This window comes from Odontesthes bonariensis, chromosome 20, assembly GCF_027942865.1.
Source record: "Odontesthes bonariensis isolate fOdoBon6 chromosome 20, fOdoBon6.hap1, whole genome shotgun sequence".
Lineage (NCBI taxonomy): Eukaryota > Metazoa > Chordata > Actinopteri > Atheriniformes > Atherinopsidae > Odontesthes > Odontesthes bonariensis.
Genome location: NC_134525.1, coordinates 22,070,843 through 22,091,788, shown reverse-complemented (window position 1 = coordinate 22,091,788; position 20,946 = coordinate 22,070,843). Strand labels below are relative to the sequence as shown.

Genomic DNA, 20,946 nt, shown 5'->3' with positions numbered 1-20,946 from the left:
GTAGAAAAACATGATAAGTCATATTAAAGGTAGGGTAGGAGATCCTGGATTTTGAGTCCAGCGAAGCTGCATTTTGAAAATACACAGGTAAAAAGTCCCAACCCTTTTCTTCACTTTCCCCCCGAAGGCACGCCTCTAGAGTACATGAACGCGCACGAGCACGAAGGTGCACGAGGGAGGGAGGAGCAGATTGCAGTTTGATAGACGGCATCAGAATCCAATCATTGTGAACGGACCGTTCACAATGATTGGATTCTGTTTTTCCTAGATTGTACGTTCTAGAGGCCACTAAAACTTTTCATATTTGTGTCAAAACTTTTAATTAATTGGTTGCAATGAGGGTGTGAAGAGTATTTCAAGCAATATGTAAAAAAATGTTCCAGAAAAAGATCCCCTACCCCGCCTTTAATAGAAGCATTTGGAAATAAAGGCCTCCATCTAATAAAGTACCCAGAGTAAGCGGGTACAGCTTTTTTTCCAGGTACAGTATGATAAACTGTATGATGCTAACTGACATAATTGTCAAACAAAGAAAACCTATTACATATTTTAATAATTATAATACTATTTTAATTTTCTTAATAATTATAATACTTTTTTCTTACAAGTCATTGTAAGCTTGACAATAAGAGCCCAACTAGTATTACTGTGTATAGCAACTAATAAACTCTGTAAATGTCTAACTAAACTATGAACAAAGGGAAGATGTTGACTAAAATGATTACAGATGCAATACATTTATCCTTCCACTCACCTGTGGACCCATTGGGTATCCTGGATGAGACTGACCAAGTTGACTCTGCTCAGATGGACTGCTGCTGGCGTCTGACTGAACTGATCCGTCACGAATTCCTGAAAGAGAAACAGGCAGAGATGCGTGTCGAAGAATGTAGAAAAAAAGAATGAACAAATATTCAACTTGAGATCAGCACAGCCTGTATAAGTAGATAAACACACACACCACACTTTGATTTTACAACGCTGAGCAGAGGAGGGCAGCTGGGAGTGGGGGGAATTTGTATTTAAGTGCTTTATCAATAACCACTGTGGCACTGAATAAATTACCAACCAGCGGAGAGGCTCATTGATGGTGGATGATGCATACTAGCGGGTCCCCGATGGCCTAGATTACCACAGAGAGATAGAGCTCCACCACAAACGCTGGGGCCATATTATTCAGCCATTTACATCACTGAGTATCACTCATCTGAGCCCACTCCCTCCTCCGCTCTGAGCCTGCAGCTATGAGACACAATTAGACCTGTTTGCTATGAGGGCAGAGTGGAACGGAGCAGACAGGGACATGATAATAAGCTTGCTGATGACTGCAGGGAAAATAAAAGCCCCCAATGATGGGTTATCATAGCAATCCCTATCACACAAAATCTCTCCACAGTGCACACATTTTGGACGACTGTAAAAGGTCAGAGAAGCTGATCTGAACCTTTAACTTGGACCTCTATGATAATGACATCACATGATGCCTCATTGCTGACACAAAGACTTGAGAAATGCTTTATCACCTCAGTCTAAAGGAATATAATGTAGAGAGCATTAATGTTCTGCCTGATCTAAAGTAAGTTTTGTGAACACAGGCATATATCTGATATTTGAGAAAGAAATGTAACCATAGCGTGACATTAGATTTGATTTCTGGTAAGACAAGGGAATTTTATGATTTTCTTAAAAACAATGTAAAACGAAATGATAACACTCTGCTAAAAATCTCTTGTTGATTTTCATGAAAATACATCAAATTAGAAAGCTGAGCTGAGCTGAAGTGGTTTCATGGTTCAAAGGATTAATGGCTTTAGAATAAGTTGGGCGACGTGAGGGCATATTGCTGTGGAGACAAAATCTCACGGAACAAAGTGCTTCTATAAACAAGGTCCCTCACACTTTTATACAATACGGCAATACAGTGGCTATCTCCTCACAGATTAATCTTCAGGCCTGATTCAGGCCTTTCATTCGTCCCAACTGCCACAACATTAGCCTTAACCTCAATGAACAAAGCTATGCTATTGACCTTCAACTTATCCAAAGTGTTTAAAGGACAAGACCGTTTTTTTGACTTTATAAGATGATGTTCTACTCACCCCTGCTTGTTGTTGGTAATTTGGAGCTGTTCCGAAGATATTCGAGAGGCGTCTGGCTGCTCTCTTGAGATGTTCGGCCATGAAACGGTTTCCTATGGGCAACGTTATACAAGCACAAACTATGCTGTTTATAATTTATTAATTACTGTACACTAGCACTGATAACGTGGAGGTGCGTCGCTTACTTAAAAAAATCTGGGTTACTGTAATTTTGAATTTTTGTCGTAAAGTGGGTGTTACTGACGTCATCGTCGTGCTACTACCACAGACAGCCCACAGACCTGCTGCCTATTTATTCATTCGGCTAAAATTCAAAATTACAGTAACCCGGATTTTTTTAAGTAAGCGACGCACCTCCACATTATCAATGCTAGTGTACAGTAATTAATAAATTATAAACAGCATAGTTTGTGCCTGTATAACGTTGCCCATAGGAAACCGTTTCATGGCCGAACATCTCAAGAGAGCAGCCAGACGCCTCTCGAATATCTTCGGAACAGCTCCAAATTACCAACAACAAGCAGGGGTGAGTAGAACATCATGTTAAAAAGTGAAATCAAGGGCCCAATGTCAAAAAAACGGTCTTGTCCTTTAAGCTTTTTATTAGGAAACACTTCATTTTATCATCTTTTATTCTGGATTTTTAAACTGAACAAGATTTTAGGGGGGAGATGTTTGTAGCATGATGACATCCTGTGCCTTAGTTTTTATGCTTTTGATTGAGTTTTAATAGTCAGAAAAGTTAACATTTTGGCTCATTTAGTTAATGGTGCAAAAAAAAAAATTGAATGACTGTGAATGAGGTAATCAAGTAATCTGTAATGATGACGTTTTTTTATGTTTTAAGGACGATGTCACTACACATATTCTTATCGGAGAGAACAATCAATTGGTAGAAAACAGCGGACAGGCCAGCCGAACAAGAAGCAACAGCCACCATTATCAGCATACCCACTCGCTGTGACTTCTCATTCATTGGGTTCTTCGTACTAAGATGTTGTCTGAGTTGACTTCAAGTCTGCTGCACACATTTGTGCTCTCAAATGCAGCTCCTCCAGAAAATTGGTCGAAAAGTTTGGGACTGCAGTGCATAAAAAACTGCTTTAGTTTAAAGACAAAAAAAAGAAAAAACAATCATCGCCTCTTACACGAAAACGTGACTTTATGTTTAATCTCTCTTTGGTTTGTGCTCGGAGCAGTCGTGGCACAAGTAGACAAAAATGATTAAATACGCTTTCACTGACATAACGACATTCAGCAACATAATTCTCCTCTTAAATACTAGAGGTAGTTTCCTGAACAGAGTTTTTTTCATGGGCTTAATGAGTTAATGATTAAATTGACAGCAACAACATTCATGCAGTGCTACAGTGTGTAGAACACACCCCGAAGACTAAGTCAATTTGGCTATTAAAAGTATTGTAGACTTATTATGGAACTGAAAAGCATGTTGAAAATGAACATGTTTTGCTCTATTCCCTCAATAAAGCAACCTTCCTTTTAAAGATTTTAAATATAAAGGTTGTGTTACACTGCAAATGTGTGCCTTGAACCCCTATTATTCATACTTATGAAGTCAAATCATGTGCACAGTACCACTGACTTATTTCAAAAGTACAGATATGATCACTGTGCAAAAAGGTGAGGTGCCATCTGTAATTTAATAAGACTGACCCTATTTTGAATGTAAGATACAAAACCTTCACAAAAAGTCAACAGACCCTTTAAATGTGCCTCCCTCATTCAACAAGTTATCCCTTAAGTAAAATAGATTTTGTAGATGAAATCAAGGCAACCATGTAGAAAAGCATTTGAAGGCCACAAAAACTCATTTAAACACACAATGCTGGCAATGAATTAAAAAGAAATTTAATCACTTCTCAACTGTAAGATTGATTTTTTTTTTTAATGGAATATTACAGCTTTTAAGGGAAGAATAAATCCCTTGTGAATGATGTATTTTTATTAATGGGTGAAAACTATTTTCGTTTACTTTTTTTGTTTATCATACAGGGCATGCAGTGGATTTTAGCTTAATGCAAAACGTACAATTCAAAAGCCTTTCCAAAGATCTCATTGCCTGTCAGCTATATCTATGTAGTACATTTTAAAGTCCTCTCCGCCAACTAAAATCATTTCATCTTTGCATAAAATCCAAATAATTGGTGAATGGCATGACCTATCAAATGAACCTTAAGCATTTGATGGTTGATGTGAAAGCCCAAGGGGAAGCCTGCTTTTCTGGCTGGTTTTACCTCTGGCTGGATGGCCCTGCTTCTCAATAAAGGTCCACATCTACTCGCTTATCAGCCTCGCAATGCTGACGCTGTTTTGACAAGCCAGTCTCTTTTCACCAATTATTTCAGCCATTACAGATCATGCTGTGCCCGGCCCCACCCTCTGCACTCAGAATAAGATCAATCTGAACCTACAGGAAACACTTTGTGGCTGCTTTGGCATCGATAGAAAGCAAAGGATAAAGCACAATATAATTTAAATATGTAATTTCAGATTTTTTTTTCTTTTTTAGAAAAGATGAGAGTGGATATCACTGGGTTTCTCTAAGCAGTTCCTTCTCATTTTGGACATTATCAGATTAAGACAGTTTCTGTCCAACAGACATGAAACCATTTCATTTCTATGAAATACAGCTCAAATTTTCTAACCATGCAAAAAGTGACTCACAGATTACTTATTGTGATATTAACAATAAACCCAGTGCTACTGAAGAACTTTAAAGCTAATGAATTATCCTATTACCATCATAACAAAGTCAATTAGCAAAATAAAGATATTCAACTCATAATAAAAAACAGGACTTAATGAAATCATCAATAGGCTCCAGAGAGTAAAGCTGATGACTGCAGTTAAGATATTGGTTGTGAATAATGTATTCTATTTGATAAGCAGTGAGTGAGACTTACTGAGTAACGATTCCTTGATGCCTTTCATCACATCATTTCACAATAATTTAAGCGGATTCGTACCCTTGCAAATATCTGTAACGTTAACATGTTTATCGCAAGAGAAAAAAGTCAATAATAAATAAATAAACATGCACATCTTCACCCAAAGGATTTGTGTAATTTCTTTAACTAAATCGAATAGTTGACTGAAGAAATACCTGAGGAGTCAATCTTTTTTATTACTAGAATCTTTGTACATGTTTTGCTTCTTTTACCTGAAAAAAAATCTACTTATCCAATGTGAATGATTCTTAAATGTATTTCCAGATGGAGATTATTACAGCATACAGATAGGAGGAAAAGAAAGCACCTCAATGAGACCTTTACTCAAAAGAAAGTCTTTGATGTCATGATGATACACAGGTCACACAATGGATAAAATGGAATGAATGGATATATTGATGTGAAGAGAGATGAAAGAAGAGGCGACGCACATTCAGCATAGCTTTACATTTATCTAGGGCATTCAGGCTATGTCTCTTTTTTGAATTTCATGAGCAATTGTCGTTTTAACTGCACAAATGTCCTAAAATCATACAAAAAGTCATGGACAAAAGCACCCTTTAGTCCATAAATGTACATACACGTGTGTTTTCATGGCCTTGACTACTCACATAAAACAAGTTTCATTCTATCCAGACTCAGTGAAAGTGACATGATGAGATTTCCAGTGAATATATTCTTTCATGTAAGTGAAATAATTATATTTATCACTGGGCACAGGGTGAAATTTGATGTGACTTAGGTCACGGAAAATTCTCTACGGAAAATAAATTCTCTCTCATTGATCACCAAAGTGGCCACTGGAGAGCGACTTTCAATGCCACACAAGGCAAAAGGCCTCTCTGCACCGAGTGTGGATGTGTGTGTGCTAGTGGAGGGGGGGTATAAAGAGCTATATTTATTTGACTTCATTCGGCCTGTCTTAATGTACGGTGCCCCAAGGACTACACCACAAAACAATTAGCCTGGATTTCATAAAGCAATCAGCATGCCACCTTGTCTAATGCAACTGCTTCATTCATTGACAGTCTGTATAAAATGGTGTTATTGAAAGCTTTGTGTTCACGTTAGCTTTTGCCTCAGTGCATTTATGAATCAATTTCTGCCCATAAAAGAAGCTTTAACACTTAAGCTATTTCAGTGGAAATGCATTATGTAAGTTGTCAAATGTACGAGAGAGGCCTGGTAACGATTCAGGCTATTCAGAATGAACAGCCAACCCCCATTTTTATAATGGTCCTTTTGAAAACGTCTGGCTGAGTGCATGTGTTTGCTATTAAGAAGTTGTCAATCATTTTTCTCTTGAAATCTAATCCATGAAAAATTATTTTCACATTTACAAAGACTGAAGAACACAAGTTAATCACATCCTTAATAGTTTACTGAGCTGACTTACTGACTGCTGCTGTGGTGATTACGGAGCTAAAACGTGCAAAGTGAAAATAGGATTTTGATCGTCAAAAGTGTGTTGTGCTGTTGATTCACAGCACTGATGTCTGACAGGGATCTATGAGCTGTTGGAGTGTAAAGGATGGGTCAGGATGGACAACAAGCCACATAAAACACAAGGTTTAATTCCATCAATACACAACCAATTGTCCCAGATTGGTTGACCATTGATTTTGATAATACCACTTGGAAAGTTGATGTGGCATTACAGAGAGCTGAGCGAGATAGAGCATTTCACTTTCACGTTTCTCTCTAAAGCAGCACTGAACACAAACCACATAATGCTACACACAAGTCATAGCGCTGCATAGAAAAACACAGCCTACAATATGAAGTGTGAGCTTTTAAGTGATTTACTTAACTCCTAGTAGAATGCAAGAGAGCCTAAATCACTAGTGATTTAGCTCAGTTTCATTACCCCCACCAAAGCCCTCAACAATAACACAAGGCATAATCTGCTGCCAATAACTCCAGGTGCTCTTAGTCAGATGGCTCCCTCTGGACCTAAGTAATACTCTGTTTAGAAGCTGAGCTGGAGATGCTACTTGGGATGGGTCAATAGTGTTTCTAGGGATAGAAAATCACCAGAGACTGACTTTTGAGTGTCTGCCTGTAACACTATTAGTTACATTATGGCTATTGCTGCGGCTAGGAGAGCTGTCATTTCCTTAATTAAGAGTGCAGCATGGAGCAAGAGGGAGAAGAGGCCACAGCAATCTCTCTGGGCCTCCGACATTAAAGCCCGATTCCTCATTGCACAAGGGCGTAGACCTTACAGGGTAGAAAAAAAATCTATCTCATTCATTATTCTGGCACAAAGTGGAATTATAGAGTTAGGGAATTACACAGGAGGTAGTGCCATGTAGTGTGCTGAACAGAGAGGATTTTACACCTCAGCAGTTCTGCGACTATTTCTGAGGTAATTGTTAAGCCTCAAGCAAAAGAGGGAAGACTCAGGGAACAGAGGGAGAAGAAGAAGGACAGGCAAAGAGGAAATGGATGCAAAGAAGTGTATGTGTCTCTTCTTGTAGTAGGTTTTAAATGTAAACAACAGAAGATAGTACACTTCAGGTTGGAGAAAGCTGCTAGTTTCTGATGAAGAGATGGGGAATCTGCATGAAAACAATGCTTACGGCAGTAAGGGTCCTGTGCTCCAACACTTGAGCTTTCACTGGCGGCCACAGGTCTTCACCAAAAGGCTCTCTGACACGAGAGTGCTCTGCTCCACCGCTTACCTGTCTCTCCCTTGATACTGGAGTGGAGCTGGAAGCAGCGCAAGCACAAGAGGGACCAGAGGGAGGTAAATAGGTGAGAAGAGGCAATGCCCATTTCAAAGGTCAAGAGGGAGAGATGGTGTGATGGAGAGAGAAAGATGGAGGAGGTAAAAGGAGGAGGGGGAGAAAGAGAGCTTTTGTGTTCATCCTCACAGGGGACTTTGGACACTTTGCACATGAGCACATCTGTTACAGAGCGTCCGCCTCATTCCCAAAGCAATGTCAACCTGATTAGCTCAGGGTTGAAAGAGGCAAATAACAATCCAAATTATTCTTCATCCTTTTACAGCCATCAGCAAAGGTGGGGCACAGTGATGAAGACTAGCTTTAGAGAGCTGTAAGCCTTTTAGGAGATGCCTGCTTCACTATTGCTCTTCCTTCGACATTACTTAAATGATATTTGCTGTAAATAGGATTCTACAGCCTGCAGCCCACAGCCCAGTGATGAAAACAAACGCTTTACTCTCACTCTGTGTCATACACCTCTTCTTTGTCTGTTCTTGCAACTATAGCTGAGGCTTTTTTTAAATAAAAAAAAGACAAAAAGTCCATTACTCTTGCACTTAAATGTAATCTATTTCAGATGCTCTTTGCTTCATATAATGACAAAATGAGATATTTGAACTTTTACCTTGTAGTAATGAGCATTGTCATACTGCATTTTTTTTGAGAAGTGCAGTTAGGATTGCAACAAACAAGGAGTCAGTTATTCCAAGAGTACATTTGGTTTATGAAATAATTCATCACACAAAAATGCTAATGATAATAGTTTCAGTCAAGTTTATGCTGCTTTTCAGTCTTAAAGAAGTGTATATAAATTACTACTTAGTTAAGGACTGCTGGTCTGATAAAATGGTCATACCATCTTAGTTTCTCTTACACTGTATTGGTTATTTTTCTGACGACTTCCAGACTTAAAATTCAACTTAAAAAACAAATTCATGAACAATAAATAGAAAATCCCCACTTGCATCCCTACAATTGAGTTTCAAACATCGAGCTTCAATCAAGTTAAACAAAGCATCTTAAGTTGTGTCTGGTCAACTGCAGGACAAGCAGCCAGTGGGGTTTGCGGGCAGTTCAGTGCAGTGTGTGTGTTTATGTTTGAGTAGGTGGGGGGCTAGACACCCACATGTCATGCCTGACACATCAGCCTCGGACCCCCAGGCTATCCAGCACTAATGCTGCCGATGTCCCACTTTCTACCCCTTGCCCCTCAAAGCCCTCCCCTCATCCCCCCTCCTCACCCGTTCCTTCTGTCACAGAGGTATAGTAACAATGGATCACAGCAACCTGCAGCACAGGCTCGATCACCATAGGATAACATCAGGTGATACAGACTGCACAGGAGTGTATCTTACCTTCACTGATTCTGAGCTAAACAGAGTTTATCTATGAATAAGTTTGCTTGGAAAAAGTGCTGTATTAGTTGTAACTGTATTCCCCCTCTTGTGGTGATATTTGCAGAGCTGAGTGGGTACAGGAGGAAACAAGCAAATAATCATGTAGCTAAGACACCCCAACTCGGCCCAGCACTACCAGCCCATTATTCTGGAGAAGCAGACTAAAAGTAGAAAGAGGGACGTCAGGAAACAGTATTGCTTTGAAGCCTATAACTCTATTCTGGAGAAAAGAAGCATCACAGTGTTATTCCACATCTTCAGATATAAAGGGAAAAAACATAATAACTTCACGATAGCCTGGATGTTCAGTGCCCTATACTAGCTATCCCCCTTCTCCCGCCCCCACCCCTGCCTCATCCACCATACACCCACTTCTCCTGCCTCAATCTTTGGTTTCAAAGGAAGCGAATCAGCCAGAAGGACAGAAGGTTATGCATTAGTACTGGTCATTGCTCAAAGAGCGAGCGTTATAAATAATAAAGGCTTGTGAAGGACACAAGGGCTGTGGGATACATCTCTGGTTCACACCACACAAGTCAAAGACAAGACTGTAATTTCTATTCCGAAAATGTGACCCTTGCAGCTTCAATTACATCTCAATAACGCCAACCGTGTCCATGTCAGGAGACGTGATTCCTCTTTGTTAGCTCTACATGAAAGGCATACTGATATTGGTTATGAAGCGCATGCCACACATACATTTATTTTTTTGAAAATTACTTCCCAACTTAAAGAAAGTATATTACTAAAATAAATGCATAGTGAAATTCAATTTATTTTCTCCACAGCTGTCCAACTACAGAAGTTGTAATGTGCTTTTGTTTGGAGTTCTCGTCAAGGAAAAAAAATATTCTTCAACCTCAACACGCAAACAATGGAAAGAAGTATCTTGTCAGTTATTTTTGAAGTTTTATGTGTTGCTCAAAGTCATTTCTGCATAAACAAGTCACCGTGAAACCTGATGACCTTTGCTGTTGTTTATAATGAAAACAAGACGTCCACTGTGTACTCATCCTCCCTCCCTGTCCTCCATGTCACACAGTGATTATGTTGCTGTAGCAATGGGCACTGCAGGCACATTAGCAAATGTATTACACCTGCTTTATAGGCATGCATTAAGCTTGTTTTCAAGTTTGCGCAGGCAGCTGAAATCCCCATAATAAGATCCACCTCCTGGGGAGAGACTTGTTCCCCCTCTTTCTTCTTTATCCACTCTTATTTACTCAGCGTGGCCCACTCAACGCTGGGTTTGCATCACTTTATTACTTAACCTCACCACACAACATTACAAGGCTCTTTGCATCAGCAAGCAGCCTATCCCACCATGCATCCTGCACACTAAGCTGATTACACAAAAATAATAAGTACTCATGCCTCAAGCAGTGTGTGTTTGTGTGTCTCTATATATGAAGGAGATCTTTTTACACAAGAGACAGTACCCGATCTGCTATATATACCAAAAAATTTATGAATTTACACCATGGTAAATATATAGGCTGGTCTCAATTAATTAAAAAACTTAAAAGATTTAAAGTTTCAGGCTTTTCCAGCGTGTTTAGTCCACTTTGGGTTTTAATTTCATCTCTCTGTGAGAAGCTCCATCATTTCTTACATAAATTGCATTGTGGAATAAAAGTGGTGTCCATCAACAGGTCCCGCAAAAAATGAAAAACACAATGAGTAAAAACCATGCACACACATTTAAATACCACATTTGCACCTTCAAACCCATAAAATGCGACGCTGCCACTACGAAATAAAAAAGGTTCAAGAGACTTTTGCAGTTCAAATGTACTTTAAGGTTTCATTTAGGAATGGTTGCTGCAACTTTTCCAATGATGAAAATGGGCTGAATGATCCCAGTGAAACGCATTTCAGTATTCGAGAGCAGAATCTGTAAATGAAGCCTAATGAGCCAGAAAACAAAACAAAACAAAACAAACAAACATAAAAGCTGCATAACAGCAGTTGTTCCATTTAGGTTAGACTTTTTTTTCTAAATGACCTCCAATAGCGGGAATCAATGAAGATTCATTTTGCTCTTTTGGAACGGGGGGGTCTCTAGGTGACCTTTGTGAAAATGTACCACCATTTTGGCGGAATCTGTATGAGTGCAGACCATTTCATGCAGACAGTAAGTGTATGAAATGAGTGCTCCTGTCGTTCCAGCCTGGCTCTCTTTGACAGCATGATGATAGAAGCGTCACATCCTTGGGAGAGTAAATGCAAACTGACAAGAGATGAGTCTTTGGTTGCTGAATATAATACGGAATTGTGCTCTGAGTGTCTTATTATCTTGTCTGCTGATGTCTGAAAAGGGGGAGATTTGCTTGAGAAGAGAAGACAGAAACTGTACGCATCCAACACCATCTCGTCCTTAAAGAGAGAAAAAAAAAAGAATTGCTTGCCCCACTAACCACAGCTTTCCCACCTAACGTCCACTTCTACTTGGAATAAATACAAGGCAGCAGGATGTTTGTGGTGCCTCGTAGCCCCTGTTACCTGAAGTGGAAGACTATTTGCACAGGCAAGCTTTTAGGAGGAGAACAACCCTTTCACAACTACAGTAAGCATGAGGAGGTTGTAGAAGGTTGACTATATACTGGAGACAAACACAACTGCTACTGTCATTGTCTAACGCTGGCTGACTCCTCCTTCTCATCGTGGCACAAGCTCTATATTAGAAAGAGTGTCAAGGCGCTAATGGTACAGTTGCACATCAACTCCAGGGGATCCAAAAGTTGCGCTAAGCTGTAATTATAAAAATACATTTATGACTTCAGAAATTTGAAGGCAAATAATTGCAAAAACAGAGGAGAAATTCTTCAGTGTTCATATGCACACAAGTTTTCAGACCAAACATTTAACATATATTTCATACAAATAATAAAATAAATCTTGTACAACTTTTAGAATTTTGCGAGAGACCAAAACTCTTGAGCTTTAAGTTGTCCTCAGCATAGATTTACAGATTCAAATTAAAGTTGTTTTACAAGTTCAAAATGCAAACTCCACATTCAGGCAGCTTTGTTGAGAATATGTGAGGGTGATAAAATTACTGCAACAGCATTTGAGAATAGTTTTTTACTGTCTGCCTGGTATACTGCAGTCATACTCACGATATAGGGGAGCAAGTAAAGTTTAACTGCCTTTAAACTATTAGTGCATTTACACAGTTTTTATGTATGTGGTAAGCATGTGGGTTTAAGTGTCTGTCAAGCCTGAGAGAAACAGAACAAAGTACTTCAGATTTTGTTCTTTTGTTCTTAGTGAGAAAATAAAGTATATTATCATTGTTTGCTTCCTCATCACATCCCAGAAAGAAGCAAATATGTAAATAATGTGGCTTCCGCTCATTTCAGCACCACATAAAGAAAACCAGTGAGTAACGTAAAGTGTTATTGAAATTGTTATGAGTTTTTCTTATGTCAGTGGTATTCATGCCGATAAGAGACTTCAAAATTGGAACAGCCGCTGCAAACATAAATCCAAGCAAATGTTTCTCAATTAGCATTTTCAACAAAAGAACCAAATGTAAAGACAACAATTACTGTCCCAAGTGCTTGGTTTTAAAGACTAAATATCCTCTCATGTCAACAAAATAGCTTAATATCCTTTCTTAGTCAGTTTTTAAAACCTCTGATCAATTAAACACTTGAGCTTTTACCTTTATGGCTGCAATGTGACAGCCACTGGTTTAGGAAAAGCTTCACAGAACTTACTCAACTCATCACAGGTAAAGTAATCCATCAACTGCAGTTCAAAACATGAACAACTCCAAAACGTTCACCTAAACTTCTACAAAAATAAAAAAAAACCTCAAAAAACCTAACGAAACATATGCAGCACCTTCCTCTTCAGTCAGGAAGCTTTTAAAGACGGAGATGCAGAGTCTCTCTTCTTCAACACCCCCACCCTTCCTCCCCCTTGTGTCCCTCAGCAGTGGATAGGATCGTGCCACTTCTCCTCGCTATTCCCTGACAAGTCATGTGGGCAGTGGCTCCCCAACCAAACCTGCTGCTGGTGCTGCCCAGGGTTCTGCCACCAGGCAGAAACAACCAAAACTCACAGCTGACACAGTCAGTGGCTCCGATTAGCCACAAACAGAATGACCACAAACAAGGTCCATAAACAAACACTAAGTGGAATGAAATTAATAAAACATTTTATCAATGAAAAAAAAAAAATCAAGCACAGAAAATAAATGGTATCAAATATAAACAAAGAGTAAAGCATTTTACAATAGAAACATGCATGATAGGAAGGGAGACACAAAATGCAGCGTGTATGAAAAAGGAGATTCAGACGAAAACTGATCACAAAGGAAGAAAGAAGGAGAGACTTGATGCTTATTAAACCAAATTGCAATACTTTTGAAAAAATTCTGCAGTGAGCCGTTCTTGTGTAGAGGACTAGCCCGAGGTTATTCTTGCAATAAGGATTTAAAAGACAGCTGAACTCTTAACTGATTAGGTTTGAGAGTAATATTTGTCTCTCTTAAATTCTTATGTTATTTCAGTCACAAGTGTTTGGCAAGCTCAGAACATGGAAACTTTGCCATAGTTTTTGCCAGATAACGCAGATACACACACACACACACACACACACACACACACACACACACACACACACACACACACAAAAAGTCAGCTACTAAATAGCACATGCTTATATGCCATGTAATCCAAACAAAAATATGCACTGGTTACTACACTGTAAATTCAAAACAACCCATCACAAAATAATCAAATACCATAATGTTTGAAACACAATAACAATAGGTAGGCATGTGCACAACTCCCAGTCACAGCAGAAAAGTCAAACAGACCATGACAAGCTGGCAATAAAGTTTATATAAATATTCAAGAGGAAAATCTGACGCCATTAGAGAGGGATTGTATCTCTTTTCATCTTGCATCCATATCAAAAAGGATATTCAAATTATTAGAAGTTGAAAGTCATTCAGGTTTTTTTGTGTTGTGTGGTTTTTTTTGCATCATATTTCTGATGGTCTCTTGTAAGATAACCTCTACTGAAATCACGTAAAATAAACCCACACCAAGAAATAATTTGACACGTGGAGATGATTAAAATTTCTCCGAAATTAGATATAAAAATTCATGTTGAAATAATTTAATGTAAATATAAACATTCAGTTTGTTGTCTCTTTTATGAAAGCATCTGAGGAGAAAAAAAAAACTTTGGGGCCAAATGACTCTTTCCATTAAAATTTATAATTAGAAAGTCTGCTAAACGATTATTTCAATCATGCCTATTGATTCATAACGAGGTTTGGTGATTGAATTAGTCCACATGACTGAAACATCTAATTATGAAAAACTTATGCATTTACACTCAACCAACATGATGTCAACACTTAATTTATGAGATAACAGCAAAAAATAAGCATGCTGGTGTAGAAATTGTATAATTTTTAAATTTGCAGGACAAAAGATAAATGAAGAAGAAGCCTGAACCTTAACAGAGACAATAATATCATATCTAATATACTGTGAGTGCAATATTCCAGCACAGAGCTTTAATTTCACTCAGCACTAGTAATAATTTCACCAATGTTTAAATGAAAGATATTATATCTCCTGTGATTTAAATTGAATTATAAAAATAAATATAAAATAAATACATAAAATTACAAGACTTTAATAGAGCCACGAAGGCAGAGTTGGAGCAAAATATCCTGACATGTAAAATCTGTTCAGTTAAACTTTTTTAAGAGATTTTATACGAAGAAGACTCATGTAAATCTGCTGCCACAAAATATACAGCTGTAATAAAGCATAAGAATATCAGGAGTGAAAGAGCATTAAAAATGTACTGCAATTAACTTACTCACTGTTGACTGAAGCAAATCCAACTATCACAAACTGTCTTACTGTATAAATTAAGTACTTTTCTAAAACAAAACTGAAGTTTTCAGGTGGAAGAAAGAGCTCATTTCTAACTAGCGAACCACTAAAAGGGTGAAACTTGCTCATTCATACACTTAGTTTGGTGCGTGATGCCCCTGACACCTGTCCCAGGTCAGAAAGCTCTCCATTTACATCTCATCACTGCCTAAACCAGACCTCAGACAGACCTCAGCTTGCAGCTTTGTGGCAATAAAATGACAGTTGTGAGGTGTGAGTAGACTTACCGTAAAGCTTGTTGGGAGTGCCCTCTCTGTCCGTGGCCTCAGAGGGCAGGAGTAGGTGCTCGTCGTTCAGATCGCTGTCTGGAGTGGCCGCTTTGTTGTCCGCCCGGAGTTCTGCCGCGCTCATGTCGCTGCGCAGGGAGAGCAGCGGCTTGCTCAGCTGCCCTGTAATCATCGGATCCTGGAGGGAGCTGGGAGCCCAGGTGGGAAACAGGGAGGAGAGGAAAAAAATGAGAAAATGCCCGTGGTTAGATGTGCTTCAGTGTCTCACCCTCACCGGCTCTTTCTCTATGTCTCTACTCACTCCCTCTCTCCTCTTCTTCTCCTTCCTATCGCTCACTCATCACTCTCACTCTCTCTCCTGCTCCCTCCCTCCTTAGCTCCCTCTTTTATCTGAGGCTGGTGCTTCCCCGCTGATACTGCCGGCTGCTGCCTGGTGAAGAACTGTTACGGATCGCGTGGCTTTACCATTATACCCTGCAGCCCGAGAAGGTGATACATCCATCTCCAAGGGCTCATTACTACCTGACATGTGCCTCATCTTCGGCAAACACTAAGCTGACAGCAAACTACAATGAGGTTCATGGGCTGTGCACGGATAAATAAATGAAACTAATCTAATTCTACATCTAAAAGAAAGATATGAGCTAAAATTCAAACCACTGATAATGTCAATTCTCACTTACTTCAGGACACAAAATGAGATTGAAAGTGACATCTTGCATAGCGCAAGGCAAGATGAACTCAAGGCCCGATTTAAACAAGACATGAAGTCACAAATGTTTCCACATTTTCAACCCAGTTATGTACATCTTTTATCATTATGCAAAAACAGAAAAGGAACAACAGCTACATGACATGATTAGAGTATAATCCCAGCACAGAGCGAAGTGGAAATTTTTTTTTTATATCTTTATTTAAAACAAAATCATTTTCTCAAGAGGCATTACATATTTAAATGCTTCCAGCTGTTTTTTATTAGATATCTACAAGGAAACTTCCTGAGAAGCTGTTATAAAAACTTCTCTTACCTCAACAAGCTTTAGAAGGAAAGAGTTGAAAAAATAAAGCGTTTTCAAAAACTCCAAATGTTGAAATCAGTCAAACAGCAGCTAAAACATGCCACCACAGCTACTGCATGCTTCCTGCTGAACCAAAAGCAGCTTCCTCAACCTTTCTGTATCTGAATGGGGACCGCAGGTTCAAGCCTGAGGTTGCTTCCTAAGACAAACCCAGAAGATGTCACCTCCTCCCTTTTTGCTCTCCCTCATACAAAGGCTCTCCCTCCCGCTCTCACTCCCTCTGTCTCTTCCCCCTTGTGTCTTCTGACTGGAAAGCTCCTCAGACAGTGTTAACTCCACCTCAGGCTCTGAGGCACAGACGCAGAGCAGCAGGACCACGGCCCTCTTTCTTATTTATGAATAAAGTCCAACCTAAATGTGTCCGAACAGTGGACAGGTGACCACTGCATATATAGGCAAAGAGAGAAAAAGGAGGGTGAGACTTGTCTTACTCTGCACCCATCAACGGTCTGCCGTTTCAGTCAGGGTGGTCGATGAACACCCTACCCAGAGGGGCCTTTTTAATGTGCCCATCAAGGGAATCTGCCCTCTCTGATATGACACATGATAATCTATGAAAATGTTAATCAATAGAAGTAGTTTAAGCTGTCATTAAAAAAACGTGAGCCGACTGGTCAATACTCATATCCCTGCTAACAATGTCACTAGTCATCAGGGCTTCATTTGAGAAGCACTTAAATGTGGGACACTGCACATCAATGCTCCTCTCTGCCCGCCGAGGTAAACACATTTTCCCCTCTGTCTGAGCTTGGCCACACTCTGCATGCATTTGGGCCCACCCCCACCTCCTACCTCCTCTCCTTTGAGTTGCTTGATAGGTCCACTGGAGGGCAAAATTAATACCTAATTGAATCTTGCAGTCATCAAAATAATCAATAGTTTTTTATTATTTATTCTTCACAGTCTGTTGACTGTTTGAAAGCTCAGAGGGACAGCGGCAAGTGCAGGCAGCCCAGAAATTTCTACCGTTTCACAATGTAATTTTCACTGGGGCATGAGAGTTGGCAAGACCTATAAAAAATGAGAGCAGTGTTTTTTGTCAGGAGGTGGGGGGAAAAAATAAAGGAAAAATGGGAATCTTTGCCCCAGCAGCTACGATGAAAAATTGAATAAACAAGCTACTGACACTTCAGAGAAGGGCAGGGTCCTTTCTGTCCATCCCTCCATCTTTTTCCCTTTCCCCTTTTCTTCTTATTTCATCATATCAGGAGTGTGGCGGTACCTCTCTAATGCTGGCATTTCTCTTCCTGACAGACTCCAAACAAGTGCTGGGAATGAGATCAGGGCTCTAATCTTCCTCTGGCCTCTGAGGCTCCAGGATAAGACGGCGACACATCTCTCACTATCTTACCCAGCTGATAATTACTTTAAAAAAGCCACCTTTGCCTATTTGTAATCATGTCATCAAATTATATTTTATTCACATAAATTATAGCGGTAATAAATGTAATGCATGAAAACAAGCTGTTTTAAAAATCACCTTAAGAAATTACACCAATGGCTCTAAACAGCGGACATGAAATAAAATAAGATCATTTTCGCAAGCTACCTTGGACACCTGATTAAAACAAAAATTTGCGCTTGTGATTGTGTGTTTAAAAGTGCTGTTGGGAGCAGACATAGAGGAGAAAGTTTGTTTGATTTCCTCTCAGTTCACTCAGTCTGGCCACAGCTCAGGAACAGGTTGCAGGAACAAGAAAAAGCACTTGATGCCCCCCTCTGCCTCCTGCTCACCGTATACCCTTGGTGGCGGGAGAATCAGTGATTAGCAGAGAGTCCCGAGTGTCATCAGATATCCATGAAAAGAGCTGGTGGTCTTACCGGTGGTGCAGTGTGAGGGGCACTGGATGAGGGAGTTCAGCCTGTGAGCAAACAAAGAAAAACAAACTGATAATACTCATTTTAGCTGTCATAACATAGTTTAATCTAATTCCCAATATTCTCTGATACCAATATTTTACAGTATCTATGTTTTATGCTCATACTAAATTATCAGGCTGTGCACAGATGTATGTGTGAGCTTCACAAATCAAAGTAATCTTCTTCACTGATCTGAATTAACATGAAATTAAACAACATATTTACTATTAAAGCTGTTTGTGAAATTGTTATTAGTATGAAATTAAGACGCACAAAAAGAAGCTGTAGTTAAAGATTGAGGATACACACCTGCATTTGAGTAGAGCTGCTAAGGTTTAATCAATCAGTCATTCCAGAAAATTAATCAGCAACTGTTGTGATGGTTAATTCGCCCCTTTTAGCTGAGCAAAGACAAAAAAAAAAAAACATGGGCAAGCTGCTGGTTTTCTTTATCTATAAGATTTAAATGTGAAAAAAAAAATCATATTCTGGTGCTGCTTTGAAAAATAAGTTTTGTTAAATTATGAATATTTGTATTGATGAGAAAACATGTTGGGGAAAAATGCAAGAATCTACACTATTCCTGGCAATATGAAACTGAAACAATGTGAAACTGTGCATGGTGAAGACAGACACTAACAAACAACATTAATTGAATGTTAGCCATTAAAAACTTGAAAAATGAACAAATACCTTATATAGTTCAGTTTTCCACATATGATTTTAACAAAAGCTGCAACAAAAATGTTATGATCAATTGATAAAATAAGCAGATATGCTGGTGTTTGATCATTTATACTTCTTTTAAAAAATGCAGCTTTGATTTCTTACCTGAAGAATGACTGGATGTTGGATATCAGCCTTTTGTGTCAGTAAGAGACTAACCGTAACCGATAACCATTACCTTAAAGCAGTACTATTAGCGGTAATATTAAATGTATGTGTGTATTTGCTGCATTGAGCGTACACCTGAGACACTGGTGTTTAATGTGGCTTGGTGGATGATGATTTGTCTCCCCCTTAGGGTTATTAACCAAACTTTTCCCCCATCTGATGATACACGTTTCAGTGTCCTCGAGCACTCTTATGACAATTTAACAAAAGCATGCAAATGTTTACTACTGCTGCTGATGAATTCTGTAATTTTGGTAACACTATTTTAATCCAAGACATCTGTATACACTTTCGGAAGAGCAGGCCAGCGGTAAAAATAACCAACCCTTGTGATGATTTTTCTTTCTTTTTCTTTTTATTCCGAGCTTGTTAATATGATCAACAGTTATGCCTCACTCCTCCACTAAAGCTAAAATGCTCCCCAGCGGATGGTCGGTGGGTCAGTGAAGGCTGAGGGCTATCAAAGCAGTGTATTAAAAGGAGCTCTTTGAAGCTTGTAAACCACGGTGCCCAGCAGGTCCACAACAGATAGGCGCCTCTGATTGGTCAGGTGTGTGTGTGTTTTTTGCCCGATCGATCCACGGAGCTGACATTCTGGAGCATCAAAGCTTTCAGTGCACTAATCTGACTCCTCCTATGAGGGCAAGGGTTGTTTTTATAATTTTGCTTTTTTGTCCATAAGATGCTTATACCTTCGAGGGGCTCTTTGCATGCTTGTGCTACGAGTGTGCGCAAACCATGTGTTTAAATAATTTGAAAGGGAATGAGCACGCACGTCTGAAATCAAGCTCAGGCTGTATTTATCTACCAATAAATAATGCAAAACTATAGAGAGAGATGGAGCAGCAGAGAATCACAGGAGCTATCCGCTGGACATACCATTGGCAGCAGAGGAGTAACACCGCAGAGATTCACACACGGCTGCTCCTCAAAGTCAGTTTCCCCTCACATCGTCTCTTGAGACCTGTGCCACATACACACCCATGAAAGGTGTGAAAATCTGATTTCCCAAAAAGGATCGGTAATTCTCTGTGAGGGTGGAAGCCGCAATCAATAAATCATTGCTAAGCAGATTGTAAAGAAAAAAAAAAAAATTATTCCCCCTTGGTATCAGTGCATTAGGATTCTCCTGAGGATGGATGAGGCGAGACAGAGGTGTGAGACAATCTCAATAAAGGAGAGGCAAATCATACCTTTGGCATTCATCTGGACTATGGCTGTCAGCAGAGTGACGGAGGAGCAGGGAAGCCGACCATTATCTGAAGGGTTCATTCAACACCATGCTTAGGAATGCCTGCAAATATACAAAACAAATAAAGTTCTGTCAAGCATTATTATAGCCTGTATTGAAAATTCTTCAAAATGATACTGTTATGTTTTGAGAGTTTGTGTTTGAGAGTTTGCATTTTGAGTTTAATTTGAGGAATCTGAACATTTTTCTTGATTGAAGAAGTCAAACTTGACACATTAAGAAAAGTCTGTGGCAGCTATTTGTAGTGGGGATAGACCATGTTTACTGAAGAAGTCTACTCAAGGATATACTTGTAAGTCTACATCTTAACAACTAGTCATAACGAAATAAGATTGCTTTTTATGTGCAATAAGAATAGGGAGTTGAGCTAATAACTCTTACAAAAATGTACTTTTCTTCATCACGCAATCAAATAAGGGGTCTATTCTACAGTCCTGCTTTAAAATCATTGGATGTGGTAATCAGGGGTTGTACTTTAATAAATTTAGCTAATTAAAAACACTTAAAGTGTAA

The 20,946-nt window shown here is 39.2% G+C and overlaps 1 protein-coding gene across 1 annotated transcript in view; it reads right to left on the bottom strand.

Moving 5' to 3' along the window:
* The window catches only part of pou6f2 (POU class 6 homeobox 2), a 76,757-nt gene extending 56,304 nt beyond the window's left edge, over nt 1-20,453 (bottom strand). The window contains 4 exon segments of the mRNA XM_075452627.1: nt 755-852; nt 15,349-15,536; nt 20,375-20,396; nt 20,399-20,453. Coding sequence (XP_075308742.1) covers nt 755-852; nt 15,349-15,536; nt 20,375-20,396; nt 20,399-20,453 — 363 coding nt within the window.
* Between the last annotated feature and the right edge of the window lie 493 nt (nt 20,454-20,946).